The sequence below is a fragment of the Lynx rufus genome, unplaced genomic scaffold, assembly GCF_022079265.1.
Source record: "Lynx rufus isolate CCGP_SWC_20201006 ecotype Redwood Valley unplaced genomic scaffold, mLynRuf1.p SCAF_13, whole genome shotgun sequence".
Taxonomy (NCBI): domain Eukaryota; kingdom Metazoa; phylum Chordata; class Mammalia; order Carnivora; family Felidae; genus Lynx; species Lynx rufus.
The window spans coordinates 64,953,557-64,977,935 of NW_025814827.1; the positions used below are offsets into that span (position 1 = coordinate 64,953,557).

General features: G+C 37.1%; 2 protein-coding genes across 3 annotated transcripts in view; one reads left to right on the plus strand and one right to left on the minus strand.

Annotated features, from left to right (window-relative positions):
- KLHL28 (kelch like family member 28) overlaps positions 1 to 19,876 on the minus strand; it is a 35,921-nt gene extending 16,045 nt beyond the window's left edge. Inside the window, exons 1-2 of one of the 2 annotated variants that reach the window (XM_047075649.1) lie at positions 19,775 to 19,876; positions 1,336 to 2,234 (exon numbers count right to left, since the gene is read on the minus strand). In XM_047075649.1, coding sequence (XP_046931605.1) covers positions 1,336 to 2,234 — 899 coding nt within the window. In that variant the 5' untranslated portion in view covers positions 19,775 to 19,876. Of the gene's footprint in view, positions 1 to 1,335; positions 2,235 to 19,695 lie in introns of both variants that reach the window. The other variant, XM_047075650.1, reaches the window with a different exon arrangement.
- Positions 19,877 to 20,009: 133 nt separating this feature from the next.
- TOGARAM1 (TOG array regulator of axonemal microtubules 1) overlaps positions 20,010 to 24,379 on the plus strand; it is a 76,820-nt gene continuing 72,450 nt past the window's right edge. The window contains exon 1 of the mRNA XM_047075651.1: positions 20,010 to 22,397. Within this exon, the coding sequence (XP_046931607.1) occupies positions 20,355 to 22,397 (2,043 nt within the window). The 5' untranslated portion in view covers positions 20,010 to 20,354. The remainder of the gene's footprint in view (positions 22,398 to 24,379) is intronic.

Genomic DNA, 24,379 nt, shown 5'->3' on the forward strand with positions numbered 1-24,379 from the left:
AAAGGATCCCAAGCAGGCTCCATGCTCAAACTCACAAGCCGTGAGATCATGACCTGAGTTGAAACCAAGAGTCGGAAGCTTAACCAGTTGCACCCTTATGTCTATTATTTTTAATATTTGAGAGACCAAGAGGCAACTGGTCAAGAATTTTTACTAGGTAAATTCACACTTGGAATTTTCTGTCATGACATTTAACTAATATGGTTTACTTTATGCCAATAATTAATGCCTTTAACAATAAGAGTAAATAATTTTTATAGTCACGATAACTAATGTTCTACCTACAGCCCAATCTCTATGATACTAGCTTTAGACTATGCAATTAACTTAATTTTAGACAATTAAAATGCACAGTAAGACTTTTTAAAAGATACAGATATATCAGTTGACACCGCTAAAACATCAAGTTTCCTATCACTGGACAGGAAAAAAAGCAATCTAGCAAATTTTTGAAAATGGCCAGAAAGAAATCCATATTATCAAACACGAAAGTTTTCATGAAGCATTCCCATTCAAGGGTAATGCAAAGGTAACATCCTGCTATATTTTCAATATATAAAGGTTACTTGTATAATGCTCCAAATCAGACGACTTTTGTAAATAAAGGTTTGTTGGAAACCCATTCACCTCATTTGTTTATGTACTGTCTATGGCTGCACTCACTACAATGGCAGAGCTGAGTAGTTATGACAGACACCATATGGCTGCAAAGTCTAAAATATTTACTATTTGGCTCTTTATAAAAAAAAAAAAAAAGTCTGACAACTCCTACTGTAAGTTATTAGAAAATAAAATACTCTTTACTTCTGTCATTAAAAAATATTCACACCAAAGAAAAGAAATATGGAAGCCTATGATTTGTATTGGTATCCTACTTTTTCTTCCTTCTTTTGTGGTTCTTCTAATTAATGGTATTCATTCAAACCCACTATAGTCCCCAGTCTGCCCTCATCAAAAATTCCTAGCTCTCCTTCTAGCATCTTCTGTTATAGTTAGCAATAATAAATCCCTGCTGACCTGGTCAAATAATAATGTAAAAAGTTTCACAAATTAAAAGAAAAAAAAAAAGACATAAAATGGTAGAAAAGTAACCAAAATGGATAGTTTGTGCAGAGAGGGCTTGGGGGGAGGTTGTTAATAACTGGGAGTGTTGAAGAGAATGGATGCCAATGTGATTGAAGCAATCAGGAAAGTGTTTTAGGAAGAATGGAAGAAATAAAAAGAAGCAAAGAAAGCAAATAGTAAAATCAAACTTTTAAAAAATATAGAACATTAGCATACTTAGAGAGCATAAAATCTTTCAGTATCAATCATTTAAGGAAGCTTTCTATTTACCTGTCCAAACAGGCAAATAGTCCAGATTTTCCTCCTACTGCACAAAGTACTTTGGGAGCACAGCGAGGTCGTGTCATCAGGACTGTCTGATGAGAAAGTCTATGTTCAGGCATAAAGTGGTACTTTAGGGCTTCATTCAAAAGATGTTTACAAGTGCGATCATCACGAATAAGATGATTTGCTTCATATAGTCTAGTAAGAAACTTAACACTCAGCAATGGTAATCTCACACTGTTAAGTAGCTGTGCTAAGTATTTCTGACGTTCTTGTACGTCATACTTGATCCAAGACTCAAGTGCGTAAAAAACAGTCTCTTCAGTAGCTACGTTCAAACAGTCATTGGAAACAATTTCATCCAAATCAGCATGTGTAAGTTCAAAAAACTCTTCAGTCTGGCAAACGGCTTCAAAATTCTGGCATATGTATTTAGTAGCTGCCAAATAAAGGTCATGACAACCATATGTCTCTGCAAAACGAGAAATTCCAATACAATTACCAGGATCAAGCTGGCTTTCAAGAAATGCACAACATTCTTTTAGGACAAGCTTTATCTGGAGTAGGTTTGCTGCTGGAAGGAGAGATTCAACTGTGTCCTGCGAAATAAAAACAGTCCCGGTATAGGCATACTCCACAATGGCCTGGAGAGCAGTTTCATCAATGCACTGAAACTCAACCTCACTGTTCTCTTTTTCAGAAAGGTTTCCAGTGAACATAGCTTTGAAATATGGGCTGATGCTGGCAAGTACCACTTTGTGAGCATGGATTTTAACATCACCTACTCGAAGAATGATGTCACAGAGTTCGTGATGTTGACGAAGAAGATTCAAGCCCTGCAGAAGTTGTTCAGAATGTAAGTGGGTTAAGTTAGCAAGCATGTAGGTCGGGGATGTGTGGTCCATCTATGGAAAAACAAAAAGCACGAACAGTTATTTCAAAATGATCTTGCTAATATGATTGATTCCTTTTTCAAATAGTATAAAATTAGCAAAATTTGTTTACTGGTCTGTTTGTTGGTTTTTTAATACTTTATACTAAATACTAGACAGAAGCTTTTAGAGGTAGAAGGGATATTACCAATCATATAGTTCAACTTCTATATCATAAATATTAGGAAACAGAGGCCCAAAGGTTATGTGTGTGATATGTCCCAAACCGCAAAGGTCTCTTGACAATGGACTTTTGGACTACAACTCTGCCAACTCTTCTGTTTCCTTTCATTAAATTCAAGTCTGAGTTACCACTGAGACAAATTACAAATGTGAAAATGCTTAAAGGAAAATGAGTTCTGAAACAATGCTAGCAGGTTTTTGGCTATTTTATCAGGAATAATATCAATGCCTACCAATCTAATCAACAGATGCTTTAGTTGGAAAGAAATTCCATGTTAACACACATTTTAGTCAACAATTCAATAATTACTTTGATAAAGGGTGCTGAATTTAACAAAGGTATTACTATCAACCAATAGAATGACAATAAAAATTAATGTGAGTACAATTTGATGCTCTACAGTGAAGGCAATTAGGCTCACCTACTCATCTACACCATATCTACTCAACTCTTCACCATAACTTTAGATCATATTCAATCAATCTTCTTGCCACTTTGTATGTCTGGAATATGAACAATAAAAAACAGGAAAAAAGAGACAGAGGAGAATAAAAGAAGAAAAAGAAGCAATAGGGATTACGGTAAATTGAATAATGGCTCCCAAAAAGATATCCACATCCTAATCCCTGGAATCTTTGAATGGTACTATCTGGCAAAAACAACAACAACACTGCAGTTATAATTAAGGATTTTGAGATGGGGATATTGTCTACTGGATTATCCAGGTGGGCCCTAAATGCAACTTGTAAGAAGACTGTAGATTTGACACAGAAAGAAGAAGGTAATATGACCATGAAGGCAGAGACTGGAATGAGGCAGCCACAAACCAAGTAATAACTGGTAGCCCCCAGAGGCTGGAAGAGGAAAGGAACATATTCTTTCCCTAGAACTTCCAGAGGGAGCATGGCCCTGCCAACACTTTAATTTCAGCACAGTGATAACTAATTTCGGACTGTGGAAGAATAAATTTCTGTTGTTTCTTTAAAAGGTTTATTATTTTAAGAGCGAGAGAAAGAGAGTGTGAGCAGGGGAGGGGCAGAGAGGGGGTAGGGGGAGAGAGAATTCCAATCAGGCTCCATGCTCTCGGAGCCTGATGAGGAGCTTGCTCCCTCAAACTTTGAGATCATGACCTGAGCCAAAATCAAAGAATTGGATGCTTAACCTAAATCAAAGAGTTTGGCATCCAGGTGCCCCTGAATTTCTGTTGCTGTAAGCAACTGAGTTTGTTGCAACTTGTTACCTAAAAAATTAATACATGGATACTTCAGAATGGATGTTTTTAAAAATATATGTACATATATATATATAAATAATTTTTTTTTTTTTTTTGAGAGAGAGAGAAAGACAAAGAGAGACAGAGTGTGAGCAGGGAAGAGGGAGAGAGAAAGACAGGGAGACAAACAATCAGCAACAGGCTCCAGGCTCTGAACTCTCAACACAGAGCCTGACACGGGCCTGAACCCAAGAACTGTGAGATCATGACCTGAGCTGAAGTCCAACTCTTAACCGACTGAGCCACCCAGGCGTCCTTCTTCAGAATGGATCTTAGCAGCCGCTTAGAAATATGAACTGCTTTGTTCTTATCTCATTCACACTTCAAACATAAGTTATTGGGATAATAAAAAAAGGAGAAGATTTGATTCTAATTTTTATTTTTATTTTTTTTTATTTATTTATTTTTTTTTTTTAAATTTTTTTTTTCAACGTTTATTTATTTTTGGGACAGAGAGAGACAGAGCATGAACGGGGGAGGGGCAGAGAGAGAGGGAGACACAGAATCGGAAACAGGCTCCAGGCTCTGAGCCATCAGCCCAGAGCCCGACGCGGGGCTCGAACTCACGGACCGCGAGATCGTGACCTGGCTGAAGTCGGACGCTTAACCGACTGCGCCACCCAGGCGCCCCTGATTCTAATTTTTAAAGTATTATCAAATAAATCAAAACATTCCAAACCAACATCAATACAGGTAGGACTGAGAGAGTATAGCACTTTATTCCTATGCATTTTTAAGTGGAAATATCCAAATACTGAAACTTTTATCTTCATCAAGAACTTCATCATTTCACACTTGTTTCAAATGAATTTTAAATCCATTAACAAATTATGGTAACATGGCCACCTAACAGCTGGTATCACTGACCTCCACTTCTGATCTCTCCAAATAATCCCCCACACATCTAACAGAATAATGCCAATCATGGTATGAACAAGTCTCAAGAAATTTCTGGAAAAAAAAATTCTGTGTCTTCCAGTAGGTACTTTATTCCAGAACAGAAAATTGGTAAGAAGACAGCAGCCATAGGCATACGGTTAGATCTGGATCTGTTCTTTTACTTACTATAGGATTGACCTTTTAATCTATTTAACTCCCTTTAGTCTCAGTTTACTGGAAAAAATTAGTATTTTGACTAAAAAGTGAAAAATGAACAACAGGAATGGAAAACATACAGAAAACAAGTGAAAAGATTAAAAAGCAGTCTTAAGCTACTTTACATCTAGTTAACTTCTCTCATTTTCATTTTACTGATCTATAAAATGAAACATTATACCTGAACTATATACCTCACATGGTTTTTGAGGGTCAAATTAGATATTGCACATGAAAACGCAATAAACTTTCAAGAGTTACAAGTACAGGGTATTATGGTGAGGCAACAAAAGGGGAACAGCATCAGGAAATAAAAAGGACCTTGGAAATATAAGATAATGAGTTTTAGTCTGAACTAGGTCACATACTGTTACATGGAATCGATACATTCCTTAATCTGAATATTAATTTTTTCATTCATAAAAGAATACCTCCCTCTACCTCAAAAGGTTATATGAAAATGTTTTCTTAAAGTTGTTTTTTTTTAATGTTTATTTATTTTTGAGAGAGAGGGAGAGACAAAGTGTGAGTGGGGAAGAGGCAGAGAGAGAGGGAGACACAGAATCCAAAGCAGGCTCCAGGCCCTGAGCTGTCAGCACAGAGCCCGATGCGGGGCTCCAACTTGTAAACCATGAAATCATGCCCTGAGCTGAATTTGGATACTTAACCAACTGAGCCACCAGGCGCCCATTTTAAATGTAAAGTTCCATACAGTTTGAAGTGCCATGAATATAGCACTTAAGTGCCATTTTATTAAGTTGCCTCTTCCCATATCCTCACTTTCACTAATTCCCATTCTTTCCACAATAACCTTTCATTCCAGTAAAGCTCATGTAATTATTAAAGGGCTATACAAATATTTTCTTACCATATGCCTGATTTTTGTCTATAGCCTTTCTCCTCTCATTTTCTTTACATCCAATTCAAATTCTCAACAGGCTGGGTCAAATTTAACTTCATCTGTAAGTCTGTAAATATTTAAGTACTCAATTCCTTTATATGCAATTAATTATATGTGCCGTTTTGTGTAACATAAACAACTCTCTCATTGTCTAAGACTCTCAACTCTCTCAACTTTCATTTGTCTTATTTCACAAGGAGAATGTTATTCAGACTGAAAAGTGCAGAATAAAGAGGAAAAGTGAATGGATTCAAAATAAGAGAAAGGGGGTGCCTAGATGGCTCAGTTACTTAAACATCCAACTTTGGCTCAGGTCATGATCTCGCAGTTGTGGGTTTGAGCCCCACGTTGGGCTCTGCTGCCAGCTCAGAGCCTGGAGCCTGCTTTGGATTCTGTGTCTCCCTCTCTCTCTGCCTCTCCCCGCCCCCCACCTCTGCTCTCTCTCTCTCTGTCTCTATCTCTCTCTCTCTCAAAAATAAAAATTAAAGGAGAGCCTGGGTGGCTCAGTTGGTTGAGCATCTGACTTTAGCTCAGGTCATGATCTTGCGGTTCATGGGTTCGAGCCCTGGGTTGGGCTCTGTGCTAACAGCTCAGAGCCTAGAGTCTGCTTTGGATTCTGTGTCTCCCTCTCTCTCTCTGCCTCTCCCCCTGCTTGCACTCTGTCTCTGTCTCTCTCTCAAAAATAAATAAATGTTAACAAAAGAAAAAATTAAGAAAAAAAAAAACAGAAAAGAAGAGAAGGGGTTGAAAAAGGAGATTTAACTAATCAGACAAGAAAGGGAAATAAAGAAATAAAACTGCCTTTGTTAGCAGGTTACTGGATTGTCTATGTAGAAAATCGGAAACAATCAACAAGAACATTCCTGGAACTAATAAGCAATTATAGTAACGTAGCAAGATACAAGGCTAATATCAAGTCAATCCCTTTTCTATCTATACATCAGCAATGAATAAGTGAAATTTGAAATTAAGGACATATTACCGTTGACACTAACACCTAAAAAAATGAAACACTTAGATACGAATCTAACAAATATATACACCATTTATGTGAGGAAAATTGTAACATTCTAATGAAAGAAATCAAAGAACTAAATTAATAAGAAGCTACTGCATGTTCATGGATAGAAAGACTCAAAATCATCAAGATGTCAGATGTCAGTTCTTCCTGACTTGAACTATATATTCAATGCAATCCCAATCAAAATTCCAGCAAATTATTTTGTGGATATTGCAAACTGATTCCAGAGTTTATAGGGGAAGTAAAAGACACAGAAGAGCCAACTCAATATTGAAAAAGAACAAAGTTGAAGGACTGGCATTACCTAATTTCAAGAATTATTATAGGGGCCCCTGGATGGCTTAGTTGGTTAAGCATCCAACTCTTGGTTTCAGCTCAGGTCATGATCTCAGTTTGGGAGTTCAAGCCCCACATCCACTCTGCACTGCCAGTGTGAAGCCTGCTTGGGATTCTGTCTTTCTCCCTCTCTCTCTGCCTCTCTCCCTCAAAATAAATAAATTGAAAAAAAAGAAAAAAAGAATTATTATAAAGCTGTATTAATCAAGACAACTGAACCACCCAGGTGCTCCTAAAAAAGATAAGTCTTTAAAAAAATAAATTTAAAAAAAAGGAGACTTAGCTAATCTTTCAATTACTACCAGTGCCACAGACTGGAGACTGTTTTAAAAAATAAGACAGTAAATTCAACATTCTGATAAGGTTAATGTTATTTTTGATAATATTTTAAAATAAATTATTAAAGGTTTGATTTGTGAATACCTAGAAAAGGATGTAGTGATCTGTAAAACTAGAATGGATGAGCTAATAACAGTAAGACATGTTATAGACTAATCTTGTTTCTTCTTTTTTTTAATGTATATAGAAGACTTGGACATCAGGAAAAGACTTGATGTTGAACTAGATGTTTGTAAAGAATTTTACAATGACTCTCATGATTTTGACAGCAAAACTAAAAAAATATAAACTTCAGTTAACTAAATTAGCAACATGAGAGTATACCACCTTCATGGAAGGAGGTTTATCTGAAGGAAAGCTTCTAGAACATGCTGTAAGGCCAAAATGAAGATACTTGGGCGTTCCCTTCAACTCTGCAGGTGACATGAAGCTTCCAAAGACAGCAAAATCAGTGGTTAACAAATCAAGGATCCAAAAACACCTGATATCTAACAAGAAATTTAAGAGGGTAAATGTTGAGATTCTATAATGAATTACAAAACAACTACATAAGTATAGCTTAAGAGAGAAAAGATACATTTGTAGGATATGTTTAAAGGGCTCAGGGGTTTTAATTTTAATATTATTTTAGTACACTAAGCTTATGTACATTTAAGTTGCAATAATAGAACTGTAATATGCAGAACTAACGGAGACATTCTCACTTTGCTCTGCAAATGTCACACTACATCTTGAGTATAGATTTTGGATACCATCCTTTAAAAGGGAGCTAAACAAAGTATAACACCTGACAAAGAGAAGAAATTCAAATCATGTCTCATGGGTAATGGAACTGAGGATGTTGAGTCTGAAGAGAAAGAAATCTGAAGGTTATCATGTAAAATAACCTAGGGGTAAAAGTTACTCAATAACTACATTATTATTATTAACTATACAGAGATGTTTCAAAGATTAAATAAGCTTATACATATAACGTGCTTAGAATATTGTTTACCAGTAAGTTCTTGATAAATATAATTTTATTTATCAATAAGCGACTGCATTTGAAGTGAATTTCTTGACTACTTAAAAGGTATTCTGCCTTCTGGGTTGCACCATTTCTCACTACTAGGTAAGAAATCCACTCTGTACTACTGAAATCCTGTGCCCCATAAAGTATTGCAGAATTGCTGATTTTTAAATCAAGTAAATGGAGGCGCCTGGGTTGCTCAGTCGGTTAAGCGGCCAACTCTTGCTTTCGGCTGAAGTCATGATCTCATAGTTCTAGAGTTCCAGCCCCACATCTGACTCTGTGCTCACAGTGTGAGGCCTGCTGCAGATCCTCTGTCCCCCTCTCACTGCCCCTCCCCCATTCTCTGTCTCTCAAAAATTAATTAAAAAAAATCAAATTAATGAGTTATTTATTCATTTGTTTCACTTTTATATAAATAGTAACCATATAGTAATAGATCCTTACAGTAAACTAGTTTTTGTGTATTTAAGGCTAATAAATTACCACTAACATAATATGAAAGCATGATACAATACTGATTTGTAAAAAGACACACACATATATGTACACACAAAACACATAAACACACACACACATGTGTGTGTCTGTGTGTATCTCAAGTATCCAGATATGCAGGACAGTATGATTTTAATAAGGGACTCAGGAATCAGGGTCCTAGGGTCACAATATTGTCTTTACTATATACTAGTTGTGTGACCTTGGGAAAGTGATCTTAAAGTCTCATTTTCTCATCTCAGTAAAACACAGACAAAACAGCACATATAAGAACTCAATAACTGTTAGATGCAATTTATTATTATCAATATCATACTTAGAAAGGCTTGTTTTTTGCTGGCTAAGCCGTGTGACTTCCTTTCATGTTTACCAAAAAAGAAAAGAAGCTTACTTACTATCGAGCGAACTAACATAACCAAAGCCTGGCTAATCTGACCGGAAAAGATACAAGGCACTTTTAAATTTGGACAGTTTGCTAGTAGCACACAAAGAAGAGTAAGCCAAAGACTAGGCTTCCTGAATTCTTGTCCCACACAACAAAAAGGACAACAAAACAAAAGGCGCTGGACGATGGCAACACAAGTTAGAAGAACCCAAACTACACTGAAGCTAGGCAGTTTTATGTTCTGCAGCTCTATTCTTTTGGGTAGGGGCACATGAAAGCCCCACATCTCATCGTAATCAGGGAGATGAAAAGAAGCACTCTCATGACAGACTCTCAGGGTTATAAAAAGGCAAGTGGGAGATGGACTTGTAGCGGCTCCATAAAGGTCTGCCAACTTTTAGTGTTTCAGGAGAATCACAAGGTGTTCCAGCACTCAGATAAGCTGCAGTCCCAGGATTCAAGCTTTTCCTTATGTGGACACATACAGGCAACGATGAAGGTCATGATGAAGCTGTTCCCCTACACTCAGACCTTCTATAGATTTCTCCTTTAACCTACTTTCTTAGTCCCCCTCCCCCAAATAATAAAAATGATCAAAGTTTGAAAAACAACTCAAAGAAAGGGAACTGGCAAAGATGACTTTGTGAAAAAAACACTCACACATAGTTCCGTCCATCACTCTACAGGATACACATGACACGATGTTCATTCCCTTTAAGAAATACTGTGAATGGGGAGCCTGGGTGGCTCAGTTGGTTGAGTGACCAACTTCAGCTCGGGTCATGATCTCATGGTTCATGAGTTTGAGCCCTGCATCAGGCTGTCTGCTGTCAGCGCAGAACCTGTTGACATCCTCTGTCTCCCTCTCCCCATCCACCCCCCCACCCCCTGGGTGTGTGTGTGTGTGTGTGTGCATACATGCATGTGCACAGTGCGCGCACTCTAAGAGATAATATTTTTAATGCTCAACTAAAACAATTCAAACTATACACTTTAAAAGGGTTAAGATAAAAATAGGAAACTTAAAATGAATTATAATGGAGATTTGTCATAACATCATTTTTAAAATTTTTAATTTGACCCCTTTCCTGTCTGAAGAAATCTGACCTAAAAGCAATTCACAAAACTTTAACTTTTTTTTTTAGAAGCTTTAAAACAATGGTTCTCAAAATTTGATCCTTGTACCACCAGCATCAGCATCACCTGGGACTTGTTAGGAATACAAATTCTTGAGCCCAACCACACATCTAAGGAATTAGAAACATAGACATAGACAGGAAGGGGCAGCAAAAGCAACATGCATTTTAAGCCCTCCAGGCAATTGATATGTATGCTAATGTTTAAGAACCAGTTAAAATAATGCCATCACAAGTATAACTGCTAAAAAATTATTCTAAGTCACACTGTAACTCCTTCAAAATTACAAATTACAACTGTGACTATATTTGGTTCTCAGCTATTTACCTTAAATGTCTAAAAATAACTCAAAGAAGCGGTAACTTCTAATCTTTAAAACCTCATCTTTGACAGTTTACATTGACAGTTTTATCTCAATAACAACCTTGTGCAGAAGGAAAAGAAGTATCATGGAAAACAGGGAAGAACAGTGAACAAATTCAGAATCAAGAGATTTGGGATCGAGTTTATATGTGACTACTTAATAGCTGTTATGACTTGGGACAAATTACTTATTCTAAACTTGAATGTTCTCATTTGTAAAGTTTGTTGTTGTGGATTAAACCAAATGTTTGGTTTGGAGAAACAAACCAATGGAGAAGAATTAAAATACAGAAATAGATAATTCAGCATATGGAAACTTAGCTTATGATAAAGACCATTATCTTGAAATCAATAAGGAAAACAGGGCTTTTAAATAAGCAGGTTGGGGTGCCTGGTGGCTCAGTTGGTTAAGCGTCTGACTTCGACTCAGGTCATGATCTCGCAGTTTGTGAGTTCCAGCCTCATATCAGGCTCTGCGCTCATACCTCAGAGCCTGGAGCCTGCTTTGGATTCTGTGTCTCCCTCTCTCTCTGCCCCTCTCCCACTAGTGCTCTCTCTCTCTCTCTCTCTCTCTCTCTCTCTCTCTCTCAAAAATAAATAAAAACATTTAAAAAATTTTAAATAAGCAGGTTAGGATAACTGAATAAAAATAGATAAAATTAGATCCTTATAAAAATAGATAAAATTAGATCCCTTCCACATATCTACACCAGTATAAATTCCTAATGGGATCAGAGGTATAAGTAAAAAATGAAATCATACAACTATTACAATAAAATAGGGTGAATTCCTCTGTAATGAGATTAGAAATAATTTCCTAATTATGACACAAAACCCAGAAGCAAGCAGTAAGTGAAAAAACAGACTAACTTGATTGCATCACAACTTTGCCTAGCTAAAGAAATCAAAGGAGGGGCACCTGGATAATTCAGTTGGTTAGGCATCCAACTCTTGGTTTTGGCTCAGGTCATGGTCTCGCGTTTGGCGAGTTTGAGCCCTGCATCAGGTTCTGTGCGAACAGTGCAGAGCCTGCTTGGGATTCTCTCTCTCCCTCTGCCCCTCCCCCCACTCACTCTGTCTCTCTCGAAATGAATAAATAAACAACAAAAAAAAAGAAATCATAAGCAAAGGAGAAATAGGAGATTGAGAAAAATATTTGCAACACATATATAACACATATCAGAATATTTACAACATTTCTAAAATACTCTAGCCCCACAGAAAAAATAAGCTAAAGAAATGAATAGCTCATTAAAAAATGCAAATGGTTCTTAACTATATGGAAAATTGCTCTACCTCACTTACAATCAAATGGATTAAAATGAGTTAATAATTCTTTCCTGGCAATATACTCTGTTGGTATGACTGTGAGAAACAGGCACTCTCACACACTGCTGTGCAAATGTCAAATGTTTAAGACCTCTGGAGGTAAATCTGGAAAATCTAGCAAAACTACATTTGCATTTACCCTATGACCCAACAACCCTACTTCTAAGAATTTACCCAAAAAATATACTGGCAAAAAATATATAATGGCACCTTCATAAGGTTAATAATTGCAGGTCTATTTGTAAAAGCAAAAGAATAATTCTTTATGCTTATTTTTATGCTTGAGAGAGCAAGATGTAACTGACCAAGAATTTTAAAACGACTCTAAAGTCCACCAATAAAAGAATGGTTGAAAAAAACTATGACGTATCCAATCAAATGAGTGCTATGCAGTTATGGAAGAAGAATGAGGAATCTCTGTACATAGGCTCTAGAGGGATCTCTGATCCAAGCAAGAGAAATATGTGTATAGTATGTCACCATTTACCTAAGAAATGGGAGGTTACAAATATACAGATTCACTTACATAAAAACAAAGGAAATATTAAATAATATATATTTTTAAAGGTTATCTACAGGAGGAGTGAGGGAACAGAGTAGAGGGGATAGAGATAGAAGCTAGACATCTCTGAACATATGCCATTTTACAGATTTGCCTATGGAAAAAGTATTTTATATAATTATAAAGCAAAATTAAATCTTGAAAACACAATCCATAATAAATTTGAAAATAAAAGGAAGCAAAGGAACTCAATGTTCATCTAGTTAGTGGTCTAACCATATCATTCTAAATACCTTTAAAACAGTAATTTGATGGTCCTTTCCTAGTAGGATATGCCCTAAAAAAACACACTATTTTCAGTAATCACATTGCTGATGAAAGTGTTATTTGTATTGTGAAACTGTTATGTGTGCATTGCAAATGCATTATTACAAGGCATTTCTAATCATCCCTAGGGTCACTATGATCTGTAATTCTCAGTAGGGGAGCAAAGAGATAAAGATGTTGAGACGAAGATACTAAATATAAACCTTGAACTCTGATTTTGAATATAAAGTGTTTAGAATAGATCTATATACAGAAACAACATTAATTATATATTAATATATATTTTATGCATAAACATATAAAATGCAAATGAGATACACAAATATATAAAATATATTATTTTAAGAAAAAAGTTAATTATATTTACTAGCTCTGTTTCCTGAAAAGGGTTAGAAACTATTAGACTAATGGCTGATTCAAGGCCTGGGGCACAAAAACGTCAAGATAAATTTGGAATTTTTACATACTAGGTAGCAAGAAAGCTATCAATGACAGCGAAGGTTATAAAAAACTTAGGAGCCAAACTGAATAGGCTATCATTAGTCAAAGATGGGACAAACTGAACATCAATAACTACAATTGATTAAAACTTATCAGATATGCTTAAACCCATGAGTCCATAATGATAACAAAATTATGATAATTAAAAGAAAGTCTTAATTCATCACCACTGGAAAATGCTAATGAACCAACTTATTATTTGAAACCTAGTAAATAAAGGGAAAGAATCAAACATTTATCATGTCTTTCCAATACTAACTACACCAATGAGTTACCAAACAAATGAGGGGAAGTTTCTTTCATAAAAGCAAAGGAATAAATAAATACAGGAATGTTAATAGATAAAGGATGACAGAGTATCACCATTTCACAATCTTTTTAATTTCTTTTTCACTTTTATTTATTTTTGGGAGACAGAGAGAGACAGAGCATGAATGGGGAAGAGCAGAGAGAGGGAGACACAGAATCTGAAGCAGGCACGAGGCTCTGAGCTGTCAGCACAGAGCCTGACACGGGGCTCGAACTCACAAACTGCGAGAGAGATCATGACCTGAGCCAAAGTTGGATGCTTAACCGACTGAGCCACCCAGACGACCCCACCATTTCACAATCTTAATGAATAAATGTAGGTAGGCTTTCATTATGAAGGGCTGCTAATATCACAAAGAGACAACCAGACATCAGGGCCTTCTGATAGGAGACCATAATATCACCTATGGATACTCTTGGACTCCCCGCCCTCCCCCCCCAAACACCAAAATCAAACATGCAGTCAACAGTCTAGATCCAACTATTAATTTACAAGAAATACAGAGAACAGAAAAAGCACATTAAACTATAACAGAAAGATGCAATTAGCAAAAAACATCCTGACTGTGAGAAACTTCATGGAATAAATAACCTAGATGCTTCCACAAATAAACTGAAAGAAATAAAAGAGAACCAACCTACAGTTCAAAATAAACTTGAAACACAGATCAAGCAAATACAACTAATGAAATATACAGGTGTGTGCACGCATGCATACATGTGCACATGCCCATACATATATATTTAGGAGACAACTGGAAATTTGTACACTAACTGGGTAATTTATTATATTAACTAATCACTGTAACTTTAGTTGCTGAAAAAGGATACTGTAGTTATGTTTTATACGTTTATATGTTACATATGTAACATATAACTACATATGTAGTACTTTTAAGGGTTTTTATCTTTTTATACTAAAATATTTATAGATAATGTTTTCAGAGATTTGCTTCAAATTAATATGGGATGAGCAAGCAGATGTAGATGTAGATGATCTCATGACATGTTTTTGAAGCTGGGTGATAGAGACATGAAGGTTTGTGTATTATTTTATTTTTGCATGTTTTTGAAATCTTGCACAGAAAAAAATGTATGTGTAAGGCACTAAACTTGGCCTAAGACTTAGAGATGAAGAATCTGACGTGCAGAGAGTTTAAATGAATTGACAAAGATCATACAAGTAGTAAGAGACATTATAGGAACTATAACGTTTTCCTAATCTTAAAACAGCATTCTCTTCATATTACATTAAAAAAATTTCAAAGCTGAACAGTGTAGACCTACTCAAAATATTTACTAAATCAATTTATAATTATTACCACTCCTGAGAAAACTAAATGATTCTAAAAAGAGCAACTGGAATGGGGTGCCTGGGTGGCTCAGTTGGTTAAGCGTCCAACTTTGGCTCAGGTCACAATCCCACAGTTCGTGGGTTCGAGCCCTGCATCGGGCTCTGTGCTGACAGCTCAGAGCCTGGAACCTGCTTCAGATTCTGTCTCTGTCTCTCTCTGCCCCTCCCCTGCTACTGCACACTCTCTCTCTCTCTCTAATATAAACGCTAAAAAAAATTTATAAAGAGCAACTGGAATACCTTTGACTGTCACAGTGTGCCAGTTACTGTTCTAAGCTTTTTACATGTATTAACTCCTTTCATCCTCAGAATAACAACATGAGATAGGTGCTATTGTTATTATTCCTATTTTATAAAGTAATCTGAGGCATAGAGAAACTAGGCCCAGGCAAGACTTAAACCTTGGTATGCTGTCTCCAGAGTTCTTCACTACCAGGTTATAAAGCCTCACTTATAAACTCATAATTTCTTAATCTCAGTAAAGTTTAACTCAAACAAGAAACTAAAAAAGGGCAGAATAGAAACTCAAAAATAGATCACATACAAATACACACATATATATATTTAAAAGTACATCAAGGTTTTAAAATGAAATACAGAGGGATCTATGGAACAATCATTCCCTTCTGTTATTTATATAATAGTAGCATTGTTACATAAACATCCACAATATAAACACAATGTTAGATAAAAATCAAACTTTCCATAGTCTGCAGCAGCTTCGTAATTTCAGGTTCCGAAACAAAGCTAATAAAGGTCAAGCTGTGAGTTTAGTAACTATTTAACTGACACCTAAATTACAAAACAGTTGTGCTGAAATCAGTTGGGAGGCAATTATCTGCTACAAGGAGAACAAATAGTGATGAGAAATAAGAATTGTTAAAAAAAAAATCCAGACACATATATTTTGCTGTAACAAGTATGATTTATGAAATAATATTTTATTATGTCAGTCATTTTCTTAAATTTCTTTCCCACAGTTCAACTCTCCTCACACAAGAATTCAATTACTGATGGCATACTATTTTATCAGTGAGCCTATGAACAAGTTGGCATATTTTCCTGTTCTCTGGGCCTGGCTTTCATTATATCTGAAGAAACAAAAGTAACATTAGAAGCCTCTTATAGTATAATCATTATATCATGAAGTCAGAAATAATACAAAAGAAGGGAAGCTCCCAAAGCCTTTTCTACATCCAGTAAAAGCTGTAAGTTATATAAAACTAGTTGCAATGAATGTGAGATCCTGTTACCTCATACAGATTAGCACCAGAAATACAACAAAAATTGATTGTTGTTTAAAACTATACTTTTGACTCAGTCAAAACTGCACAACAGCTTTGAAACATAAACCTAAAGAAATGAAAATGTTGTTTAATTACACATATACAAAAACAGACTCATAATTTCTTAACCTTATTAAGTTTTGGCTCAAATAAGGAACTAAAACAGTACAGAACTGTTAAAAAAAAGGTTAAAATATATATAATATTTTCAAGATAAAATATATAATAAATATATGAATATATATGAATAAAATATATGAATATATTATAATAAAAATATAATAAATATATAATATATATTTAATAAATATAATTAAAATATATGAATAAATATAATATAATATATGAATGATTAATACAAAAATCTAATTTTTTCCTATATTTCAACACTTTCCCCCACCAAAGCTTTTCCAAAGCTCTACCATGTACCTACATAGCTTGAGTTTTACTTTCTTTCTCTGTTCAATTACTTTCCAATGGATACAATTGCCACAGTACAAACATAGATGTAGCTTCCAAAACTTGTTGTGAAAATTAAATGAGTCCATATCCAGTAAGTACTTATCATCCTGTATGACAGATAGCCAACAATCAATAAATGGTAGTCATATCACGATCTGTTAATTGTACCTTTCATTTGCATAGCATTTATTCACAATAACTTCTTAAAACTATACAAAACTCTTAACAGTTTACAGAATTCACACTGATTTCCAATATTCCTTAATGTCTGTAAAATTTGAGTAAGAACACAGAAAAAATCATAGTGGTTTATCCAACCAAGTAATATCTTATGTCTGTGAAAATAAGAGATGTTTTTAGGACAATTTTATTTACCTTAAGTTCAGCTCAAAAAATTAATGTATCACAAATACTCCTATAATCCATTAATTTAACTAAACTTGTTAAAAAATATTGGTATTTTTAATTTGTCTTACCTGAATTTGGTATTTTCAACGTACTCTTAATTACAGCCTTTCAACTTTAAAAGGTGTACTGTTAAACACATAGTGTATTTCACTATTTTGGAATTTGATTTAAAAATTTTTGTCCTATCTCTGGGGTGCCTGGGTGGCTCAGTCAGTTAAACGTCCAACTTCGGGTCAGGTCATGATCTCACAGTCTGTGAGTTCAAGCTCCACATCACGCTCTCTGTTGTCAGTGCAGAGCCCACTTGGGATCCTCTGTTCCCCTATCTCTCTGCCCCCTCTGCCCAAACTCTTGCATCCTCTCTCAAAAAATAAATAAATATTAAAAAAAATTTTTTATCCTATCTCTATTTATGGTTAAACATAAAAGGTTTTTCTAGTCAATACACAATTTCTACAATTCCCTGGATTCCTGGAATTCAAGAATAAGATTTTTTAAAATTTTTCTTTGTAAAAGAAATAGACCGAACATACATTAAATGGATGCAATCTGCCTTCCACAAAATAACCCCTAAAGATAATTAATAAGATGTATGATGTTTATTAAGGTCCCATTTCCTAAATATCCACCATGGAGACTAATGCATCTTCCAAGTCTTTACCAAGGAAATTACATGTAACAGATACAAAATAAATTGCCATCTATAACATAGTGATCTACAGAGCCCTGAAAAAAGGATCAAAATTAAGACTCATTTTGCCTTATTCTAAGGGAAAGGCACAATAACTGGTTGGTTTAAGTATCCACAATCCTTGAAAAGTATTCACTATGAAGAGAAGGGGTAATTCTAAAGCTTCTACCATAACTTTGATGATGGTACATCATTCAAGACGTTCCAAGTTCCTTTTCTTTGATTCCATGATTACCATACAACCTCCACTTACTAACCTGGCTTCCCAAGTTCTTGGATACAGGAAAGAGTGCACTGGATTCTTCCACCTGAAAATTCTGATCACTGGAAAGGGTTATCTTCTATTCCAACATAAACTAGCATTCTAATATGTACATTCTAAAGTGTACATCATTCTCTTACTCAGTTTAGTTTGAATTGGGGTCCTGAGACCTGGAGTTTTATGACTAAAAGTATAAATATGAGTTTCTTACATTGAAATAGGAAAACCAGACAGACATTCCTTTTCACTGACGACTGCTACAATCATCTCTTGTGTTTTAACTCCCCAGCCCTTACCCTGTCCCTAAATTAAAAAAAAAAACAAAACAAAACAAAAAAACAAAAAAAAAATTTTTTTTTCTTTTTTTGGTCTACTGAAATATACCTAAACCATATTAGGCAGATTCATTTAAACACCAAAATGACTAACTAAACTCAAAATAACAACCAACCACAAAAGAACCGAAACCAAAACATAAGGATGTTTACATAGGCCTCATTCACATTTACTCTATTCCTAAAAGACAAAAAAGAAACCTATGGTATCCAAATTGTACTTAAGACAACAGAAATAATTATCCAGCAACATTATTTAAAAAAGGTTTGACATATGTAACTCAATTATCCTGACTTCACTTACATTTAAAATGCATAAATGGGAGACCTCAAACGATAACTTTTCTGCAGCCTTTTCTCAATAAGTCATCCTAAAGTAATTAATTGTGTTATGCTTCAAAAAAGCCCAACTCCCCCCACACACTCCACAAGAATACAGCCTCACAACAGACACTCCGACACTCCAGCTCTTCAACTGTGTTCGCTTAAGTTTCATTTACAACAGGAAAGAACCGCTCACCAAATTCACAGTTCGCCTAAAAAAAGAAATGTCTATTATTAGCCGCAAATCTACAGGGCAGTTCTCTTAGGACCGTGATGCCAAGCCTTCAACCGCAACTGAAGTTGTCGTTGCAATCTCGGTTTCCAGGAGACTGAAGGGCTGCAGACACGCGCAAGGATCCTGCAGGGAGGTTGGGATGGCACAGGGCGCCGGAGGAGGGAAGGAGGTAAGTCTCATAAAGGAACTGCATTAGGGGCCTTTGAGAACGTCTAAGGGAGAGGTGGGAGCTACAGGGAAAAATAAATTAAGTACGTTTTAAAAGAGAATTTAAAGTGGTGAGATTAAGGAAAAATGAAGAAATCATCAACCTTCCAAGACCATCGTGTAAGCGAAGTAGGAAGGGGGTAGGGCGGGGAGAATAAGGGCCCCAAAGACCAGAATTTGAAAAAAGTACGCGAGCTATAAGCTTGGCTTTGGTCCGAATCTCCTGTCAGGGTACGCGGGCCGCAGGACAAAAGGATCGCACTAACTCAGGGTTGTAGAAAGCAACGCATTTGCAACGATAACAAGCCCTGCACAAGAAGATGTCGTCTTTCTCCCTGCTTGCTCCTGTTCATTTCTTTACCTCTTACTGCAGCACCAGCGTCACTCCGGCAAAACTCTGCCAAAGCCCGCGCCGCAGGAGGACAGCAAAAGGAAAATACCTGAGTCCCCGGAATCAGGCAGGTAACAACAAGAGAAGTCGCAGGCCAGCGGTGTCGGGGTAGGATCCCCTGCTTGTCCCCAGTCAAACCCCAATTCTTTCCGGTGGGGAGGGGAACTTCCGCTCGGAGCGAGAACGTCACTTCCGTCTAATGCCTTCACGCTGCTTTGCCTTCTCCGCTCTACAGACGTTTGCTACCGTCGTAATGTTCTCACTTCCTTTTCCAGGATCCAGCTGCCTATTCGTAACACCCGACGTGGACTACAGGACCCAGCATTCAACACGGCAAGTTGAGTTCCGGGTCAAGAGGTTCGCGCTGGGTATATCACCATGGAAGCGATCGGTTTGGTCACGTGGTGCCCCTGGATACGCCCGGTGGCTGCTGTGGGGTCTGGGGCTCAGGCAGGGGCCATTTTGCAGAAGGCAGCCTCCCGGAGTTGGGAGAGGCTTGGCAGCTAACTGAAGCTGTTCCTTTCCCTCCTCTACAGCTTGTGGCTTGTAGAGGAACCTGGAAGGCTGGGCTCCATCGAGCCCTTCAAAGACGATGGTTTCCTACAGCCTTTGCCATCTGACGACTCTCCATGGAGGCTGTGCCCTCTGCGCTGCTCCTGCTGCCGCACCTTCCAGCCCTCTGTGCCTATCGCCTTCAGAGCTGCAGTCGTCCTTCCGCCCCAGAGACTGATGATAGTCGAGGTGGGGGCACCATGAGAGGCGAGAAAAACTACTGCCGTGGAGCTGCCGGAGACCACGGTTCCTGCCCTCCGACACCTTCACCTCTGGCCTCGACCCTCGTGATGCCCGCGGAGGCAGTCACAAGTGGTTGGTCTGGGTCTGGAGGTGGTTTGGCAGGGGGAGACGAAGAGGAGACTCGGCTTCTTCAACTCTTCCGAACCGCGCCAGATCCTTCCGAGGCCTTCCAGGCTTTGCAGGCTGCTTTGCCGCGGCGGGGCGGTCGACTCGGCTTCCCCCGACGGAAGGAAGCATTGTATCGGGCCTTGGGCCGAGTGCTTGTGGAAGGAGTTAGTGATGAGAAGCGACTCTGCTTGCAGCTCCTCTCGGACGTTCTCCGGGGTCAGGGGGAGGCAGGCCAGCTGGAAGAGGCCTTTAGCTTAGCACTTCTGCCTCAACTTGTTATCTCCTTAAGAGAAGAGAATCCAGCCCTACGGAAAGATGCGCTACAAATCCTACATGTCTGTCTGAAACGTAGTTCTGGACAGGTGCTGAGAACGCTTATACAACAGGGACTGGAAAGTACCGACGCCCGACTTCGAGCTTCCACAGCACTACTGTTCCCCATCCTGCTTACTCCTGAGGATTTGTTGCTCAGCTTAGATCTCACCGAGGTAATAATATCCTTAGCCAGAAAGCTTGGCGATCAGGAGATAGAAGAAGAATCTGAGACTGCTTTCTCTGCACTTCAGCAAATTGGGGAACGACTTGGCCAAGAGAGATTTCAGTCCTATATCTCTCGCCTGCCATCTGCGTTGAGGAGACATTACAATCGCCGCCTGGAGTCTCAATATGGAAGTCAGGTTCCTTATTATTTGGAACTTGAAGCCTCTGGATTTCCTGAAGATCCTCTCCCCTGTGCAGTGACTGTTTCCAACAGCAATCTTAAATTTGGGATTATTCCTCAAGAGCTTCATTCAAGGTTGTTAGACCAGGAAGACTATAAGAACCGGACTCAGGCTGTTGAGGAACTAAAACAGGTGATGGCAAGAGTTAACCCTAGTTCTACCCCTCATTCCAGTCTTGTCGGTTTCATTAGCTTGTTGTATAATTTGTTAGACGATTCAAACTTCAAAGTGGTCCATGGCACACTTCAGGTCCTGCATTTACTGGTTATTCGCCTTGGAGAGCAGGTACAACAGTTCTTGGGACCAGTTATAGCAGCTTCTGTCAAAGTGCTGGCAGATAACAAGTTGGTAATCAAACAAGAATACATGAAAATCTTCCTCAAGCTAATGAAGGAAGTAGGTCCTCAACAGGTGCTTTGTTTACTCCTGGAACATCTCAAACATAAGCATTCCAGAGTGAGAGAGGAGGTAGTGAACATTTGCATCTGCTCCCTCCTGACTTATCCAAGTGAAGATTTTGACTTAACCAAACTGTCTTTTGATCTTGCCCCAGCTCTTGTAGATAGCAAACGCAGGGTACGCCAAGCAGCTCTTGAAGCCTTTGCTGTGTTGGCATCGTCAATGGGCTCAGGTAAAACCAGCATCCTTTTCAAAGCTGTGGATACTGTTGAACTGCAAGATAATGGAGATGGAGTGATGAATGCTGTGCAGGCCAGATTGGCTAGGAAAACCCTCCCAAGGTTAACAGAACAGGGATTTGTGGAATATGCAATACTTATGCCATCATCTGCCCAGGGTAGGTCAAGTCATTTGGCACATGGAGCAGATACAGATTGGCTTTTGGCTGGTAACAGAACTCAGAGTGCACACTGTCATTGTGGTGACCACACAAGGGGCAGCATGCAAATTTATGGATCTTACAGTCCAACCATATGTACCCGAAGGGTATTAAGTGCAGGAAAAGGAAAAAATAAATTACCATGGGAAAATGAGCAGTCTGGAGTCATGGGAGAAAACCAGACCTCCAATCCCAAGGATATAGAACAGGTATGCATCTTTTCTAATTTCCTTGAGTTGAAACTAGAAAGAGTTTAAAATGAAAATAGGTTTGTAATGACTTAAGGGTGAAACTGCTAGAGGGTTGTTATGCTGTTTTTTTAAAGTCAGTTTGAAAGCTGATGTGGACATCTATTGTAATGGTACAGATCATGTAGGAACATTTAATAAGCTTACTGCTTGATGGATTTCATTGAATTTGAGGCACAATATGATAATGACAATACTTGGATTTCAGTTTGGGCCTGTCAACTTGGTATGTCAATTATCTCATCCATACACAAACACTGAGTATTTAGTACTTGTCAGATAAAGAGCTGACTTCTAATAATGAAGATGAGGCTGGTTCCGTGAAATTTAGGTAGAAAGACAGACCTGTAAATGGGCAATTTCAAATTTGTTAAGTGCTAAAGGAGAAATATAAAGAGTCCGTAGGAATGCTGAAAATAGAAAAAAGAATTCCACTAGAAAAGTTCCAAGAATTCCTCCAAGAAGTTCCAAGAAGTCTTCCAAGTTGTGACATCTGAACTGATTTTTCCTCCAGTTTTTATTTTGAAAATTCCAAATCTACAGATAACTTAAAAGAACTGTACAATGAATACCCATCTACTTCATCTATATTTGTCACTTGTCATCTTTTCATATATGCTTCATATTTGCTGAATCATTTGAAAGCAAGTGCAGATATCTTGATATTTCATTTCTCAATATTTCTACATTTATTTTCTAAGTATGGCATTTTCCTTTATCATATTATTATCACACCTCAAAAAAATCAATAGTAATTCAGTAATATCTAATATATAGTCTGTGTTTAAATTTCTCCAATTAACCCGTAAAAAATGTTTTATAGTATTTGTTTTACTTTTATCACCTAGGTTCCAATCACGGTTCACTTGGTTAATATACCTCTTATCTAGAACAATATGCCTACCTGTTTGTTTATTTTTTCTTGACATTGACTTATTTGAAGAGTCTGAAGTAGTCATTTTGTAGAATTTCCTACATTCCTTAATTTGTCTGATTGTTTCTTTATGAATACATTCAAGATAAACAATTTTAGCAAAAATGTTACATGGGAGATATTGTAAAGTTCACATTATATCACATGAGGATACATATAATATCAAGTTGTCTCACTACTGATGAGCTAAATTTTACCACTTGGTTAATGTAGTGATGACCAGATCACTGTCTTGTAAGGTTTATTTTCTTCTTTATAATTAGCACATGATCTGTAAGGTGATACTTTGAGACTGTATAAATAACCTAAAAACCTTTCAGCCACTGTTCTTAGCATCTAATAGTGATTCAAACCTATATCATTTATTACATCAAGGTCTACAAAGAAAGGATAATTTTTAAAAAATTCTTACATTTCTTCTGTATTTGTTATCTGGCATTCTTTTTTATTCTCTGTGTTAGGTACATCAGTATTCCTTTTGATGCTAAAATTGGCTCTAAGTTGACCAGTGGCTGATTCTTATGTCCTTTGACGTGACTCCTTAGTCATTGAACACATTCTTAATCATACAAGATTCCCAGGCTTACTTTGTACCTTTCTTGTGTCAGACCTGGAATCAACCATTTTTTCAAACTGCTTTTTTAGTTAAGAGCAGAATTTAAAAACCAAAGTCTAGGTATAAATGTATTCATCGCTATTGTTTACTATTGTGGATTGGTCATTTCAGTGGACAGAACCAGGCAGTACCTTTGTGTGTGTGTGTGTGTGTGTGTGTGTGTGTGTGTGTGTGTGTGTGAATCATATTGATAACCTCCAGTTCAAATCCAGCACTACAGCGTTTTTCCTTATCTTCCTTTAGTCCATATCTTCCTTCTCCCACAGTAAAACCCTGGTTCCCAGTGTCAGTCATATTTATTCATATACTGTATTCTATGATGTACAAAATATAATTACTACACCAATAACATGACAACTACCTACTAAAGTTCAAGATTTCTACACTTGATCT